The sequence below is a fragment of the Echinococcus granulosus genome, assembly GCF_000524195.1.
Source record: "Echinococcus granulosus chromosome Unknown EG_S00090, whole genome shotgun sequence".
In the NCBI taxonomy this organism is placed as follows: domain Eukaryota; kingdom Metazoa; phylum Platyhelminthes; class Cestoda; order Cyclophyllidea; family Taeniidae; genus Echinococcus; species Echinococcus granulosus.
In genome coordinates this window covers 321,874-336,921 of record NW_020170470.1, presented here as the reverse complement: position 1 = coordinate 336,921, position 15,048 = coordinate 321,874, and the positions used below count along the sequence as shown (strand labels likewise).

General features: G+C 42.3%; 4 protein-coding genes across 4 annotated transcripts in view; 2 read left to right on the top strand and 2 right to left on the bottom strand. All coding sequences in view use genetic code 11, as the record gives it.

The window, feature by feature from the left end:
• Nucleotides 1-1,340: 1,340 nt before the first annotated feature.
• EGR_07927 (Dihydropteridine reductase) lies at nucleotides 1,341-1,614 on the top strand (the record flags this gene model as incomplete). The annotated part of the gene is made up of 2 exons (XM_024497176.1): nucleotides 1,341-1,447; nucleotides 1,527-1,614. 2 exons carry the CDS (start codon nucleotides 1,341-1,343, stop codon nucleotides 1,612-1,614), a joined length of 195 nt encoding a protein of 64 aa, XP_024348446.1.
• A 1,096-nt stretch (nucleotides 1,615-2,710) lies between these two features.
• EGR_07926 (hypothetical protein) lies at nucleotides 2,711-6,774 on the bottom strand (the record flags this gene model as incomplete). Its single annotated transcript, XM_024497175.1, has 7 exons — nucleotides 2,711-2,983; nucleotides 3,865-4,425; nucleotides 4,696-4,978; nucleotides 5,008-5,141; nucleotides 5,176-5,293; nucleotides 5,319-5,383; nucleotides 6,712-6,774. 7 exons carry the CDS (start codon nucleotides 6,772-6,774, stop codon nucleotides 2,711-2,713), a joined length of 1,497 nt encoding a protein of 498 aa, XP_024348445.1.
• An 803-nt stretch (nucleotides 6,775-7,577) lies between these two features.
• Nucleotides 7,578-9,235, top strand: EGR_07925 (Dihydropteridine reductase; the record flags this gene model as incomplete). The annotated part of the gene is made up of 6 exons (XM_024497174.1): nucleotides 7,578-7,637; nucleotides 8,154-8,343; nucleotides 8,489-8,629; nucleotides 8,798-8,906; nucleotides 8,986-9,069; nucleotides 9,127-9,235. 6 exons carry the CDS (start codon nucleotides 7,578-7,580, stop codon nucleotides 9,233-9,235), a joined length of 693 nt encoding a protein of 230 aa, XP_024348444.1.
• A 934-nt stretch (nucleotides 9,236-10,169) lies between these two features.
• Nucleotides 10,170-15,048, bottom strand: part of EGR_07924 (hypothetical protein) — a gene marked incomplete at both ends in the record, with an annotated part of 22,016 nt that continues 17,137 nt past the window's right edge. Inside the window, 6 exons of the mRNA XM_024497173.1 lie at nucleotides 10,170-10,442; nucleotides 11,324-11,884; nucleotides 12,155-12,437; nucleotides 12,467-12,600; nucleotides 12,635-12,752; nucleotides 12,778-12,823. Coding sequence (XP_024348443.1) covers nucleotides 10,170-10,442; nucleotides 11,324-11,884; nucleotides 12,155-12,437; nucleotides 12,467-12,600; nucleotides 12,635-12,752; nucleotides 12,778-12,823 — 1,415 coding nt within the window. The remainder of the gene's footprint in view (nucleotides 10,443-11,323; nucleotides 11,885-12,154; nucleotides 12,438-12,466; nucleotides 12,601-12,634; nucleotides 12,753-12,777; nucleotides 12,824-15,048) is intronic.

Genomic DNA, 15,048 nt, shown 5'->3' with positions numbered 1-15,048 from the left:
TGAAGCTCAAAATGGGACAAAAGCTATGTTATACGTTGGTTTTTTGACTCTGCCTCAGTTTAGATAAATGGACCACTTGAATATACTCCACTATCGTACCTTAGCTGGATTCCGGATCATGCCAGTAAATCGGATATATATTATTCTGACTGAGTATTACATTCTCTTTCTTCATCGAGTAAGTCCCGGGAGCGCTACAAACTCCATCATCTAAAGAAGAATGACCTTCCATCTAAATAGAAAGGAAGAAACATAGGAGGTTAATGTTTGAATTCTTTTTAGCATCAATTAATTAAACTTCAAGATCAAGTCGAATGTGATAATTAGGAGGAACATTGTTTTTAAGCATAACTCCTATGTATTGATCAAACCTTTAAGAGCAAACTTTTCAGTAATATAACACACACAGGAAGATACAAGTGGAGACTTGGTTTACGCTTAATCGTGTAATAGACACTTAACACGGTGATTAGTTGTGGATAAATATATTTAAATAATATGACTGTTTGAGTGGGGTCAAGGTTGATGCCGCACTGTTAAGTTTACCTCATACTTAGGCGTCACGTTCCTTGTACTTAATGTCTTCTAAAATAGTTGTGTATGGTGGAAACGGGGCCCTGGGGTCTTCATGTGTTTCGTTTTTTAAAAATAACAGTTTTGTAGGTTCTAATAGTCGGAATTTGATCTCTATCAGTGGGTTTGCTCCGTAGGTTCAGTGGAAAATATCCAGGCTGACGTTAACGTTATTATTACCAAACGTGATTCCCTGGAGGAACAGTACCATGAGGTGTCCTGCTGTCTGAAGGAGGTATTAAATGGGTGCCTTGTGGATGGGGTATTTTGTGTAGCTGGCGGCTGGGTTGGCGGGAACTGTAGCGCTCGAGGTATCTTTTCTTCTGTCGTTTCTCTGTGATTTTATATGCACATAAAATAGAACGGATCATGGAATTTATTTTGATGTTTCCCAAAGGCATTTTTATAACGTGTTGCCAAGGGGACCGTTCACACATAACGTTCCTTAAAAACTAGGTTTTATTAAAAGTGTTGATACTGCCATAAAGCAAAGTGTATGGTCATCTACCGTCGCTGCTTCGATTTGTTCTGCATATCTTCGGCCGGGCGGTATGTTCATTCTTTGTGGGTCTATGTCGGCTTTGGATGGTACTCCAAGTAAGTCTCTATAATGGCTTTGGCCTCCCAGTCACCTATCTTCCAGCTTCACCTTCCTACCACCTCCCGTTATTTCACTATCTTATCTTAAATGGAATATGCCTTTATTCCCGTAATTTGAAAAGAAGGTTGGAGTAAAACATAACAGTAACATTGTGTATATTTTAGGAATGATTGGATATGGATTAGCAAAGGCAGCTGTCCATCACTTGGCCTCAAGTTTGGCTGAGCCGGAGAGTGGGATGCCACCCGATAGTTGTGTCATCACTCTACTATTGTAAGTAGTAAGTAGGAGCGGGTATCGCTACGATAAAGTTATATTGATTTTAACCAATGTAAAATGTTTTTGTTACCAGTGGCATATTAGACACTCCAGCGAATCGCAAGTGGATGTCGAAAGAAGACTCTTCTACATGGACGCCCTTAGACTTCATCAACAGGTGAACCGCTTTTCCCAAATAACTGCCATATTTCCTCATTTTTCACCCCCGTTTCAGACTACTCCTTGACTGGATTCAGGGTAAAATGCGTCCGAAATCCGGTAGTCTCCTTAAAGTTATCACCATCGATGGAAAAAGCGAGTGTATACCTAGCAATACCTTTTGAATGTACCATGATTTCTGAATCGGGCCAAGCCTTATGCAATCCCCACCTATTCAAACCCCGACACTGTTGGTTCAAGTGGATGAAGTGTCGCATCCGTAAAACACTGACTGATTTCCTAGTATTTTTCGCAGCACTTTACCGCAGACACTGTACTGAGGGTAGATGCTACCCTAATCCCCCTCTTGTTTCTTTTTTTACATTTAAATGCTTTAAAGACGTGTATCAACACAATCACACGTTGAACACGAACTTTCCCTGACCAAAATGCGAATGAGACCACCTCCGCTCAAGCGCGTTACCAATCTCGACTACTTCCATAAAAGAAAAGCGTCCTCGGTAGAACTATGCAGTCATTTTATTTTTAAAACATACATTTGGGCAGAGACGGTTCACCTGTCAAACATAAGACTCAAACAATGCTAATTTCCTCTGAGCCGGAAATCCCGTTTGTCATTGAGGAAAGTTGCTCCGAATATGATCATCTCCGACCAAGGGTACACTAATATGCTTGGCAAAATCAAATAATGTTAACGCTAGTTCACGTACTCAATCTTAATCAAACCTGAGAGACCCGCAAACCTCATTTTCCCCCGTTGGATTACCAATACGGTACCGAAACAAGTACGACACAGTTAACACTTGATAATAAATGTATTCCACCTTACACGGTCGTTTCTTTTTAGTTTCAACGAATCTTTGTACTCCTGTAAGTCTTGTTTCTGGTCATAAGACAGTTCCAAACCTCATGCACCCTCAAATACATACAGAAAGCAGCTAGACCCCATGAGAAGGCGAGGAACTTAAATCGAACGAAAACAGGACTTTGTTAAGGGTCTGGAGCGAGAGCCAAATTGGGAACTTCACCACATAAGTAGTGAGGTCTGAGGGGTATACGTAGGATCCAAATGAGCACAGTGGTGAGTGATATGATGATTCAGTGGAGGAGTTGAGCGAAACCAAAGAGGCCCTTGACCCACCACTGGGGATCGAGTGCCCGGACCGCTTGAAGGCGCGGGGACGTCAGCCCCACCGCAACGTCAGACTTGGCAACTCGGAGGGCCACGAGGAGGGGTTGCGAACCCCTGCCACCACCATCATCCGGGGGGAGGGAGTTGGGGAAACAGCGCCGAAATGCGGTCGTTTTGTCCTCTTGAGAGTCTGGCGCCCACAAACGGTCCTCCAGCAGCTTACGGTAGTTCAAATCGCCCTATCAACAACGGTCGTTTCGTGATCTATAGCACTTTTACAATACATATATTCTTGAAGTGGACTTTGTGCTTACTCTCAATATGGTGTCTGCCATATACCACCTTGTTAGCGCCTAGACCATTAATAAACGAGTTTTTTTTTACTATTCTGGCAGTTACTTAAACTGACGAAAATGTATGAATGTGTGCGTTTTGGGGATTTTAGGCGCGTGATGTAAAAGATTACGCGTGAAATCATGATTGCGCAGTCACCCTCTGCCATGAAATTCCAAATTTACACACTAAATGACACCCTTGGGTACATTTCGGGTCAATTGGGCTGCTGTCGGTCGTTTATCACTACAGCACTGTCATATGCGGCTATGTAGGCAAAGAATTTGAAGTAGTTAATTTTCCAGAAGTAAAATGCACGTCGAACAATGATCAGATTTGTAAACTACTTTGGGGTGCAATAAGGCAATAACGAGCAGACCTGCATATAGAATGAAGTCTTCAAGTGGGGAGCCCCTTTTGATCCTGATTGTTAAAGAATATGGATGGCTAGATGAGTCCACTTGCCAACATACCCCAATCATGAGGTAACACTGACCATATACGTTTAAGGAGGCGGTCAGCTGCGCATGAACTTAGGGTGTTGATTACAAAGCTGAGTCAATAAGCTCTAATAATATAGAATGAGACTAATTGAAAAAGGGTGACGAATCATCAAAGAAGCGGGGTGTTTGAGAGGGTTTAGGGCGGCTGGGATTTTCCAGATGACGACCTAATGTAATCAAGTGGAGGCAACTTTACGTTGAATATGTCACATTGTGAATGTAGACGGGGAAAGTAGTTCGACTATAGCCACTATAGGAAGTCTCCTCATGGCTAGCCAGTTTACCTTAAATATCACAACGTTGCAGTCCGTAGTGAGACGGCAGTACAAATCGGGCGATCTTGTTTGCAGCTCGTTGTAGCCAAATGGGAGGGTCCAAAAGGCATGAAGTTCCACTGCAAAGGAGCCCTCATGAAAGCGTTGGGACCAACGTCCAGCCCAAACAGCCAATTTTCGCGAAACACCACAAGCCGGGAGGGCCTCCTTGAGGAGCCAATCAAAGTCGAACTGGGTGGCGTCGGAGACAAACCAGGGCATGATTTTCGGCATGAAGACAATTCGCTCCGCGAGACCAGCACCCAACAGAAATTCGCCCAGCACCAAATCCGCAAACATCTCAGGCGCGGTGTTGTCCATCACTAGAACGACAGTGCGCCGGTGGTCGACGGAGGCGGCAGCAAGGTGTGGGGGCCAGCGACTCGTGATGGCATCCAGGTCGTCGACCACCATCTGAGTGGCGGTTTTGATGCGCACGTCGAGGCGCAACTGACTCGCGTCTGTGTGCGTCTCCAGCTCTGTCTCGTCGGCTTTCAGCGAGAGATCGAATTCATTTGACCAGAGGGAGCACTAATGAAAAAAAAACAAGGTATTCACTGTGGTGTTTTGGTTTTTTTTTCACATATTACCAACGCTTTAACATTCGAAAGCGTGAACGTGGGTAGACATGACTTGAGTTCCGGGAAAACTGAATTTCACGAAAGACAAATATCAATCCGTAACAATAAAAATCGATTGGCAGAGACATATGCACACTGGAAAAATGCTTAAAGAGCAGCTGGGTGAAACACGCTAAAAAATCAGAATTAGATTAAGGTACAGAAAAGAAACAGATTTAACCATTAAGTAGAACTTTAAGTCCTCGTAGAGCCGCTCGGGTTCAAGTGAAAGCAGGCTCTCTTCCAAGCATTCACACATGGAAACAAGAGATTTTGCGCTCTTGAAAAATCCCATTGCCTTGCGTTCATGAAATAAATCCAATTTAGGAAAGCCACTGTAAACTTGAACATTAATAAAAGAGGAAGAGTACCAATTGATTGTGATGTTCATCAGTCGCCTGTACATGTAACATTCCACAAAAAGCCATGGGGCACCAAACCACGACAGATCTGCCTTATTATACCTAGAGTAAATGACAAAAATATTGACTACTTGAGAACTGCTTCGTTGTAGACGTCGATATCCGCGGCGTCCGGTTCGGGCAAAAGAGGAACGAAGGGTTTGTTTGTCATGAGTTCGTAGCGCAATTTGGATATTTCAGATATTACCGACTTTATGTCATCAAGCTACAAGAAGCCAATCATCTGCCTTCCAACTTACATCGTTTTCAGGATTACCATATTTGCTTTTACATTTCACAAGATCGTCCAATGTCTTTACCAATATAACTGGAAGCCGGTCTTTGATTGTTACAAGAGCAAAGGCGCTAGAAAGGTGCCTGTTAAAGTTAGGAAAGGACTTACGAGTTGGAAGTGTTAAGCATGGAAGGTAATGCTTGATCAGGCATAGCTACTAGGGTGGGACGGAGCTGCCAAGTTTATGGAAATCGACTACGAACTCCGCGGAAAAAACTGAACTAAAATATGGAGACGATTAATTAAAAAGAAGCAATTAAAGTAAAATAAAAAATAAGATTCCTCTAGGTGCCAGGCCATAAACACTAATACGAGTGAACGACGGTACTAAGCTAAAAATCGTCAATCCCACATGCTACTAATTCTCTCATTGGAATTAGTAGTGGTAGGTCTGATTGTCAGTAGAATAGGGTATGAAAAACGCAGAAAGAGAAGGCGAAATATGATGAGTAAGTGTATAACAACAAAAGAATTTTGCAAAAATTAACAAATATGAGGACCTAGTACTTGAATGGAAACAGAAAATAACTGCATAAGAACCCCACAAAGTCGTTAGATTCAGGACGACTAATAGACGCTAAGAAACCAAGAAATCAAATAAGGCTTGCATCAAGTGCTGTTATCAATTCAGTGATAAATGAGATAAAAAGTTGGTTTTGTGAATACGTACAGTCCGTAACTGCATGAGGCACCACAAAACACTGCTACAAAATCCATCCCTCAACCGTTAAACTAAAGAGATTTCACACGAAGTATTCACCGAAGCTAGGAACTTACCCTGAAACGCCAAACTGCCGAAGTAACCCGCTGGACTAGACTACTAACACGACCTTCAAAGGGTTACGAAAAAATGGCCAACGAAGAAAACACGTCAGCAGTCAATCATTATATTAACCCAAACTATCTAAGCTAAATCTGAGAAGAAAAATATGACTGTGACTAGTTCTTGGGATGAATTTAATACGTAGATATTGGCGAGTCTGACCAACGATTCTGAGAACCTTTTCTAATGATTTCAAACGAGTGAAATCATTTGAATGAAAGTGATGTAACTAAATTGTGTCTTGCAATAGCAAAAAATTTCCACGATTGTGTTCACAGAAAATTACTAACGAGCAGACATAAAGAACCGGTCAACAAGAAGTTATGCAGGAGAAGGCTCGTTTATCTCCTCCTCCCAGGTCCACATACACCTAGAACACCCATGTTAATTTAGTTTCGTCATGTTTATTGGGATAAGCAAATGGGGAAAGCAAGTACAAGTTTAAGAAGGTGTAGATAAGTAACCTTTCTTAGGGCTGCAGGACGCTGATTCCTCAGTCACGAGGTTCGATTCGTATCCGCTTATCCTCCCTGAAAGGCACCTTAAAACAACATACCATTACAGTTAATTTGCAATTTAAAGATTGCCACTTAATAAAGCCTCTAAAATATGAATGGAAATCAAACATTTGCATACTTAGGACAACGCATCACATGATGTGAAAAAAGTGACACCCACTAGTGTGATACGCTGGTTGCTTAACTCTCCTGTTTGGCGAAGATCGACTATTGACCTAGCCATTGTACCACGCCGAGTGGGCTAATCTTCGGGCCATGCCAGTAGCTCAGATACCTTTTGTATGTAGAATATATATATATGTATGTATGTATTCTGCCCAAGTGTTATGTTTTATTTCGTCTTAAGGGAAGTCTCGGGCGCTACATTAGCATAGGTCAAGGTAACCAGTACTTATTTGTTCTTTTAATGAAACAGGTGGAGAAGTGAGGGGACAATTTGTAAGTTGTCGACTGAACTTTCGGTTTTGCTAAGGGGTTACTTTGTATCCCCACCATCGTACCTTTGACGGAAAGGCTGGCGTCAGGACTCCGGCCCTACGGCATGCAGAATGCGTGTAGCCTACTCGAATAATAATGGGGTGCAGATGTCACGGGTCAGAGACAATCCCGAGTCAGGAAATCCATTGCGTGCTCCTGAATACAAAATTATTTGAATCCAAGCCCACATGCCGTTTTTTATCACCCGAAAATGAGAAAACACATTTACGTATGGCTAAACATTTTATTGTTCAACCGTTGCTGTAGCGCCTCACTTACCTAAAGACGAAAGATGTAATACTCGGGCTGAATGTATATGTATATTCAGCATAGTGATAGTATTAGTGCAACAAAATTGTTGTTTAAATATGGCTTTCAAAAAAGGCGGGCACTCAAATCAAACCTTGTGAGTGAGCAGAACTCAACGTTTCTGAAGCTCAAAATGGGACAAAAGCTATGTTATACGTTGGTTTTTTGACTCTGCCTCAGTTTAGATAAATGGACCACTTGAATATACTCCACTATCGTACCTTAGCTGGATTCCGGATCATGCCAGTAAATCGGATATATATTATTCTGACTGAGTATTACATTCTCTTTCTTCATCGAGTAAGTCCCGGGAGCGCTACAAACTCCATCATCTAAAGAAGAATGACCTTCCATCTAAATAGAAAGGAAGAAACATAGGAGGTTAATGTTTGAATTCTTTTTAGCATCAATTAATTAAACTTCAAGATCAAGTCGAATGTGATAATTAGGAGGAACATTGTTTTTAAGCATAACTCCTATGTATTGATCAAACCTTTAAGAGCAAACTTTTCAGTAATATAACACACACAGGAAGATACAAGTGGAGACTTGGTTTACGCTTAATCGTGTAATAGACACTTAACACGGTGATTAGTTGTGGATAAATATATTTAAATAATATGACTGTTTGAGTGGGGTCAAGGTTGATGCCGCACTGTTAAGTTTACCTCATACTTAGGCGTCACGTTCCTTGTACTTAATGTCTTCTAAAATAGTTGTGTATGGTGGAAACGGGGCCCTGGGGTCTTCATGTGTTTCGTTTTTTAAAAATAACAGTTTTGTAGGTTCTAATAGTCGGAATTTGATCTCTATCAGTGGGTTTGCTCCGTAGGTTCAGTGGAAAATATCCAGGCTGACGTTAACGTTATTATTACCAAACGTGATTCCCTGGAGGAACAGTACCATGAGGTGTCCTGCTGTCTGAAGGAGGTATTAAATGGGTGCCTTGTGGATGGGGTATTTTGTGTAGCTGGCGGCTGGGTTGGCGGGAACTGTAGCGCTCGAGGTATCTTTTCTTCTGTCGTTTCTCTGTGATTTTATATGCACATAAAATAGAACGGATCATGGAATTTATTTTGATGTTTCCCAAAGGCATTTTTATAACGTGTTGCCAAGGGGACCGTTCACACATAACGTTCCTTAAAAACTAGGTTTTATTAAAAGTGTTGATACTGCCATAAAGCAAAGTGTATGGTCATCTACCGTCGCTGCTTCGATTTGTTCTGCATATCTTCGGCCGGGCGGTATGTTCATTCTTTGTGGGTCTATGTCGGCTTTGGATGGTACTCCAAGTAAGTCTCTATAATGGCTTTGGCCTCCCAGTCACCTATCTTCCAGCTTCACCTTCCTACCACCTCCCGTTATTTCACTATCTTATCTTAAATGGAATATGCCTTTATTCCCGTAATTTGAAAAGAAGGTTGGAGTAAAACATAACAGTAACATTGTGTATATTTTAGGAATGATTGGATATGGATTAGCAAAGGCAGCTGTCCATCACTTGGCCTCAAGTTTGGCTGAGCCGGAGAGTGGGATGCCACCCGATAGTTGTGTCATCACTCTACTATTGTAAGTAGTAAGTAGGAGCGGGTATCGCTACGATAAAGTTATATTGATTTTAACCAATGTAAAATGTTTTTGTTACCAGTGGCATATTAGACACTCCAGCGAATCGCAAGTGGATGTCGAAAGAAGACTCTTCTACATGGACGCCCTTAGACTTCATCAACAGGTGAACCGCTTTTCCCAAATAACTGCCATATTTCCTCATTTTTCACCCCCGTTTCAGACTACTCCTTGACTGGATTCAGGGTAAAATGCGTCCGAAATCCGGTAGTCTCCTTAAAGTTATCACCATCGATGGAAAAAGCGAGTGTATACCTAGCAATACCTTTTGAATGTACCATGATTTCTGAATCGGGCCAAGCCTTATGCAATCCCCACCTATTCAAACCCCGACACTGTTGGTTCAAGTGGATGAAGTGTCGCATCCGTAAAACACTGACTGATTTCCTAGTATTTTTCGCAGCACTTTACCGCAGACACTGTACTGAGGGTAGATGCTACCCTAATCCCCCTCTTGTTTCTTTTTTTACATTTAAATGCTTTAAAGACGTGTATCAACACAATCACACGTTGAACACGAACTTTCCCTGACCAAAATGCGAATGAGACCACCTCCGCTCAAGCGCGTTACCAATCTCGACTACTTCCATAAAAGAAAAGCGTCCTCGGTAGAACTATGCAGTCATTTTATTTTTAAAACATACATTTGGGCAGAGACGGTTCACCTGTCAAACATAAGACTCAAACAATGCTAATTTCCTCTGAGCCGGAAATCCCGTTTGTCATTGAGGAAAGTTGCTCCGAATATGATCATCTCCGACCAAGGGTACACTAATATGCTTGGCAAAATCAAATAATGTTAACGCTAGTTCACGTACTCAATCTTAATCAAACCTGAGAGACCCGCAAACCTCATTTTCCCCCGTTGGATTACCAATACGGTACCGAAACAAGTACGACACAGTTAACACTTGATAATAAATGTATTCCACCTTACACGGTCGTTTCTTTTTAGTTTCAACGAATCTTTGTACTCCTGTAAGTCTTGTTTCTGGTCATAAGACAGTTCCAAACCTCATGCACCCTCAAATACATACAGAAAGCAGCTAGACCCCATGAGAAGGCGAGGAACTTAAATCGAACGAAAACAGGACTTTGTTAAGGGTCTGGAGCGAGAGCCAAATTGGGAACTTCACCACATAAGTAGTGAGGTCTGAGGGGTATACGTAGGATCCAAATGAGCACAGTGGTGAGTGATATGATGATTCAGTGGAGGAGTTGAGCGAAACCAAAGAGGCCCTTGACCCACCACTGGGGATCGAGTGCCCGGACCGCTTGAAGGCGCGGGGACGTCAGCCCCACCGCAACGTCAGACTTGGCAACTCGGAGGGCCACGAGGAGGGGTTGCGAACCCCTGCCACCACCATCATCCGGGGGGAGGGAGTTGGGGAAACAGCGCCGAAATGCGGTCGTTTTGTCCTCTTGAGAGTCTGGCGCCCACAAACGGTCCTCCAGCAGCTTACGGTAGTTCAAATCGCCCTATCAACAACGGTCGTTTCGTGATCTATAGCACTTTTACAATACATATATTCTTGAAGTGGACTTTGTGCTTACTCTCAATATGGTGTCTGCCATATACCACCTTGTTAGCGCCTAGACCATTAATAAACGAGTTTTTTTTTACTATTCTGGCAGTTACTTAAACTGACGAAAATGTATGAATGTGTGCGTTTTGGGGATTTTAGGCGCGTGATGTAAAAGATTACGCGTGAAATCATGATTGCGCAGTCACCCTCTGCCATGAAATTCCAAATTTACACACTAAATGACACCCTTGGGTACATTTCGGGTCAATTGGGCTGCTGTCGGTCGTTTATCACTACAGCACTGTCATATGCGGCTATGTAGGCAAAGAATTTGAAGTAGTTAATTTTCCAGAAGTAAAATGCACGTCGAACAATGATCAGATTTGTAAACTACTTTGGGGTGCAATAAGGCAATAACGAGCAGACCTGCATATAGAATGAAGTCTTCAAGTGGGGAGCCCCTTTTGATCCTGATTGTTAAAGAATATGGATGGCTAGATGAGTCCACTTGCCAACATACCCCAATCATGAGGTAACACTGACCATATACGTTTAAGGAGGCGGTCAGCTGCGCATGAACTTAGGGTGTTGATTACAAAGCTGAGTCAATAAGCTCTAATAATATAGAATGAGACTAATTGAAAAAGGGTGACGAATCATCAAAGAAGCGGGGTGTTTGAGAGGGTTTAGGGCGGCTGGGATTTTCCAGATGACGACCTAATGTAATCAAGTGGAGGCAACTTTACGTTGAATATGTCACATTGTGAATGTAGACGGGGAAAGTAGTTCGACTATAGCCACTATAGGAAGTCTCCTCATGGCTAGCCAGTTTACCTTAAATATCACAACGTTGCAGTCCGTAGTGAGACGGCAGTACAAATCGGGCGATCTTGTTTGCAGCTCGTTGTAGCCAAATGGGAGGGTCCAAAAGGCATGAAGTTCCACTGCAAAGGAGCCCTCATGAAAGCGTTGGGACCAACGTCCAGCCCAAACAGCCAATTTTCGCGAAACACCACAAGCCGGGAGGGCCTCCTTGAGGAGCCAATCAAAGTCGAACTGGGTGGCGTCGGAGACAAACCAGGGCATGATTTTCGGCATGAAGACAATTCGCTCCGCGAGACCAGCACCCAACAGAAATTCGCCCAGCACCAAATCCGCAAACATCTCAGGCGCGGTGTTGTCCATCACTAGAACGACAGTGCGCCGGTGGTCGACGGAGGCGGCAGCAAGGTGTGGGGGCCAGCGACTCGTGATGGCATCCAGGTCGTCGACCACCATCTGAGTGGCGGTTTTGATGCGCACGTCGAGGCGCAACTGACTCGCGTCTGTGTGCGTCTCCAGCTCTGTCTCGTCGGCTTTCAGCGAGAGATCGAATTCATTTGACCAGAGGGAGCACTAATGAAAAAAAAACAAGGTATTCACTGTGGTGTTTTGGTTTTTTTTTCACATATTACCAACGCTTTAACATTCGAAAGCGTGAACGTGGGTAGACATGACTTGAGTTCCGGGAAAACTGAATTTCACGAAAGACAAATATCAATCCGTAACAATAAAAATCGATTGGCAGAGACATATGCACACTGGAAAAATGCTTAAAGAGCAGCTGGGTGAAACACGCTAAAAAATCAGAATTAGATTAAGGTACAGAAAAGAAACAGATTTAACCATTAAGTAGAACTTTAAGTCCTCGTAGAGCCGCTCGGGTTCAAGTGAAAGCAGGCTCTCTTCCAAGCATTCACACATGGAAACAAGAGATTTTGCGCTCTTGAAAAATCCCATTGCCTTGCGTTCATGAAATAAATCCAATTTAGGAAAGCCACTGTAAACTTGAACATTAATAAAAGAGGAAGAGTACCAATTGATTGTGATGTTCATCAGTCGCCTGTACATGTAACATTCCACAAAAAGCCATGGGGCACCAAACCACGACAGATCTGCCTTATTATACCTAGAGTAAATGACAAAAATATTGACTACTTGAGAACTGCTTCGTTGTAGACGTCGATATCCGCGGCGTCCGGTTCGGGCAAAAGAGGAACGAAGGGTTTGTTTGTCATGAGTTCGTAGCGCAATTTGGATATTTCAGATATTACCGACTTTATGTCATCAAGCTACAAGAAGCCAATCATCTGCCTTCCAACTTACATCGTTTTCAGGATTACCATATTTGCTTTTACATTTCACAAGATCGTCCAATGTCTTTACCAATATAACTGGAAGCCGGTCTTTGATTGTTACAAGAGCAAAGGCGCTAGAAAGGTGCCTGTTAAAGTTAGGAAAGGACTTACGAGTTGGAAGTGTTAAGCATGGAAGGTAATGCTTGATCAGGCATAGCTACTAGGGTGGGACGGAGCTGCCAAGTTTATGGAAATCGACTACGAACTCCGCGGAAAAAACTGAACTAAAATATGGAGACGATTAATTAAAAAGAAGCAATTAAAGTAAAATAAAAAATAAGATTCCTCTAGGTGCCAGGCCATAAACACTAATACGAGTGAACGACGGTACTAAGCTAAAAATCGTCAATCCCACATGCTACTAATTCTCTCATTGGAATTAGTAGTGGTAGGTCTGATTGTCAGTAGAATAGGGTATGAAAAACGCAGAAAGAGAAGGCGAAATATGATGAGTAAGTGTATAACAACAAAAGAATTTTGCAAAAATTAACAAATATGAGGACCTAGTACTTGAATGGAAACAGAAAATAACTGCATAAGAACCCCACAAAGTCGTTAGATTCAGGACGACTAATAGACGCTAAGAAACCAAGAAATCAAATAAGGCTTGCATCAAGTGCTGTTATCAATTCAGTGATAAATGAGATAAAAAGTTGGTTTTGTGAATACGTACAGTCCGTAACTGCATGAGGCACCACAAAACACTGCTACAAAATCCATCCCTCAACCGTTAAACTAAAGAGATTTCACACGAAGTATTCACCGAAGCTAGGAACTTACCCTGAAACGCCAAACTGCCGAAGTAACCCGCTGGACTAGACTACTAACACGACCTTCAAAGGGTTACGAAAAAATGGCCAACGAAGAAAACACGTCAGCAGTCAATCATTATATTAACCCAAACTATCTAAGCTAAATCTGAGAAGAAAAATATGACTGTGACTAGTTCTTGGGATGAATTTAATACGTAGATATTGGCGAGTCTGACCAACGATTCTGAGAACCTTTTCTAATGATTTCAAACGAGTGAAATCATTTGAATGAAAGTGATGTAACTAAATTGTGTCTTGCAATAGCAAAAAATTTCCACGATTGTGTTCACAGAAAATTACTAACGAGCAGACATAAAGAACCGGTCAACAAGAAGTTATGCAGGAGAAGGCTCGTTTATCTCCTCCTCCCAGGTCCACATACACCTAGAACACCCATGTTAATTTAGTTTCGTCATGTTTATTGGGATAAGCAAATGGGGAAAGCAAGTACAAGTTTAAGAAGGTGTAGATAAGTAACCTTTCTTAGGGCTGCAGGACGCTGATTCCTCAGTCACGAGGTTCGATTCGTATCCGCTTATCCTCCCTGAAAGGCACCTTAAAACAACATACCATTACAGTTAATTTGCAATTTAAAGATTGCCACTTAATAAAGCCTCTAAAATATGAATGGAAATCAAACATTTGCATACTTAGGACAACGCATCACATGATGTGAAAAAAGTGACACCCACTAGTGTGATACGCTGGTTGCTTAACTCTCCTGTTTGGCGAAGATCGACTATTGACCTAGCCATTGTACCACGCCGAGTGGGCTAATCTTCGGGCCATGCCAGTAGCTCAGATACCTTTTGTATGTAGAATATATATATATGTATGTATGTATTCTGCCCAAGTGTTATGTTTTATTTCGTCTTAAGGGAAGTCTCGGGCGCTACATTAGCATAGGTCAAGGTAACCAGTACTTATTTGTTCTTTTAATGAAACAGGTGGAGAAGTGAGGGGACAATTTGTAAGTTGTCGACTGAACTTTCGGTTTTGCTAAGGGGTTACTTTGTATCCCCACCATCGTACCTTTGACGGAAAGGCTGGCGTCAGGACTCCGGCCCTACGGCATGCAGAATGCGTGTAGCCTACTCGAATAATAATGGGGTGCAGATGTCACGGGTCAGAGACAATCCCGAGTCAGGAAATCCATTGCGTGCTCCTGAATACAAAATTATTTGAATCCAAGCCCACATGCCGTTTTTTATCACCCGAAAATGAGAAAACACATTTACGTATGGCTAAACATTTTATTGTTCAACCGTTGCTGTAGCGCCTCACTTACCTAAAGACGAAAGATGTAATACTCGGGCTGAATGTATATGTATATTCAGCATAGTGATAGTATTAGTGCAACAAAATTGTTGTTTAAATATGGCTTTCAAAAAAGGCGGGCACTCAAATCAAACCTTGTGAGTGAGCAGAACTCAACGTTTCCCAAACCAGAGAACAGCTCTGTGTTCGAGTCACTAGCAAATAAATACGTCTTAAACCAAACAGTCTCTTCATTCCAAGGGTATAAACGGCAAGAAGGTGAAGGTAAACAAGGAAAGTGCTGCAGTTAGGT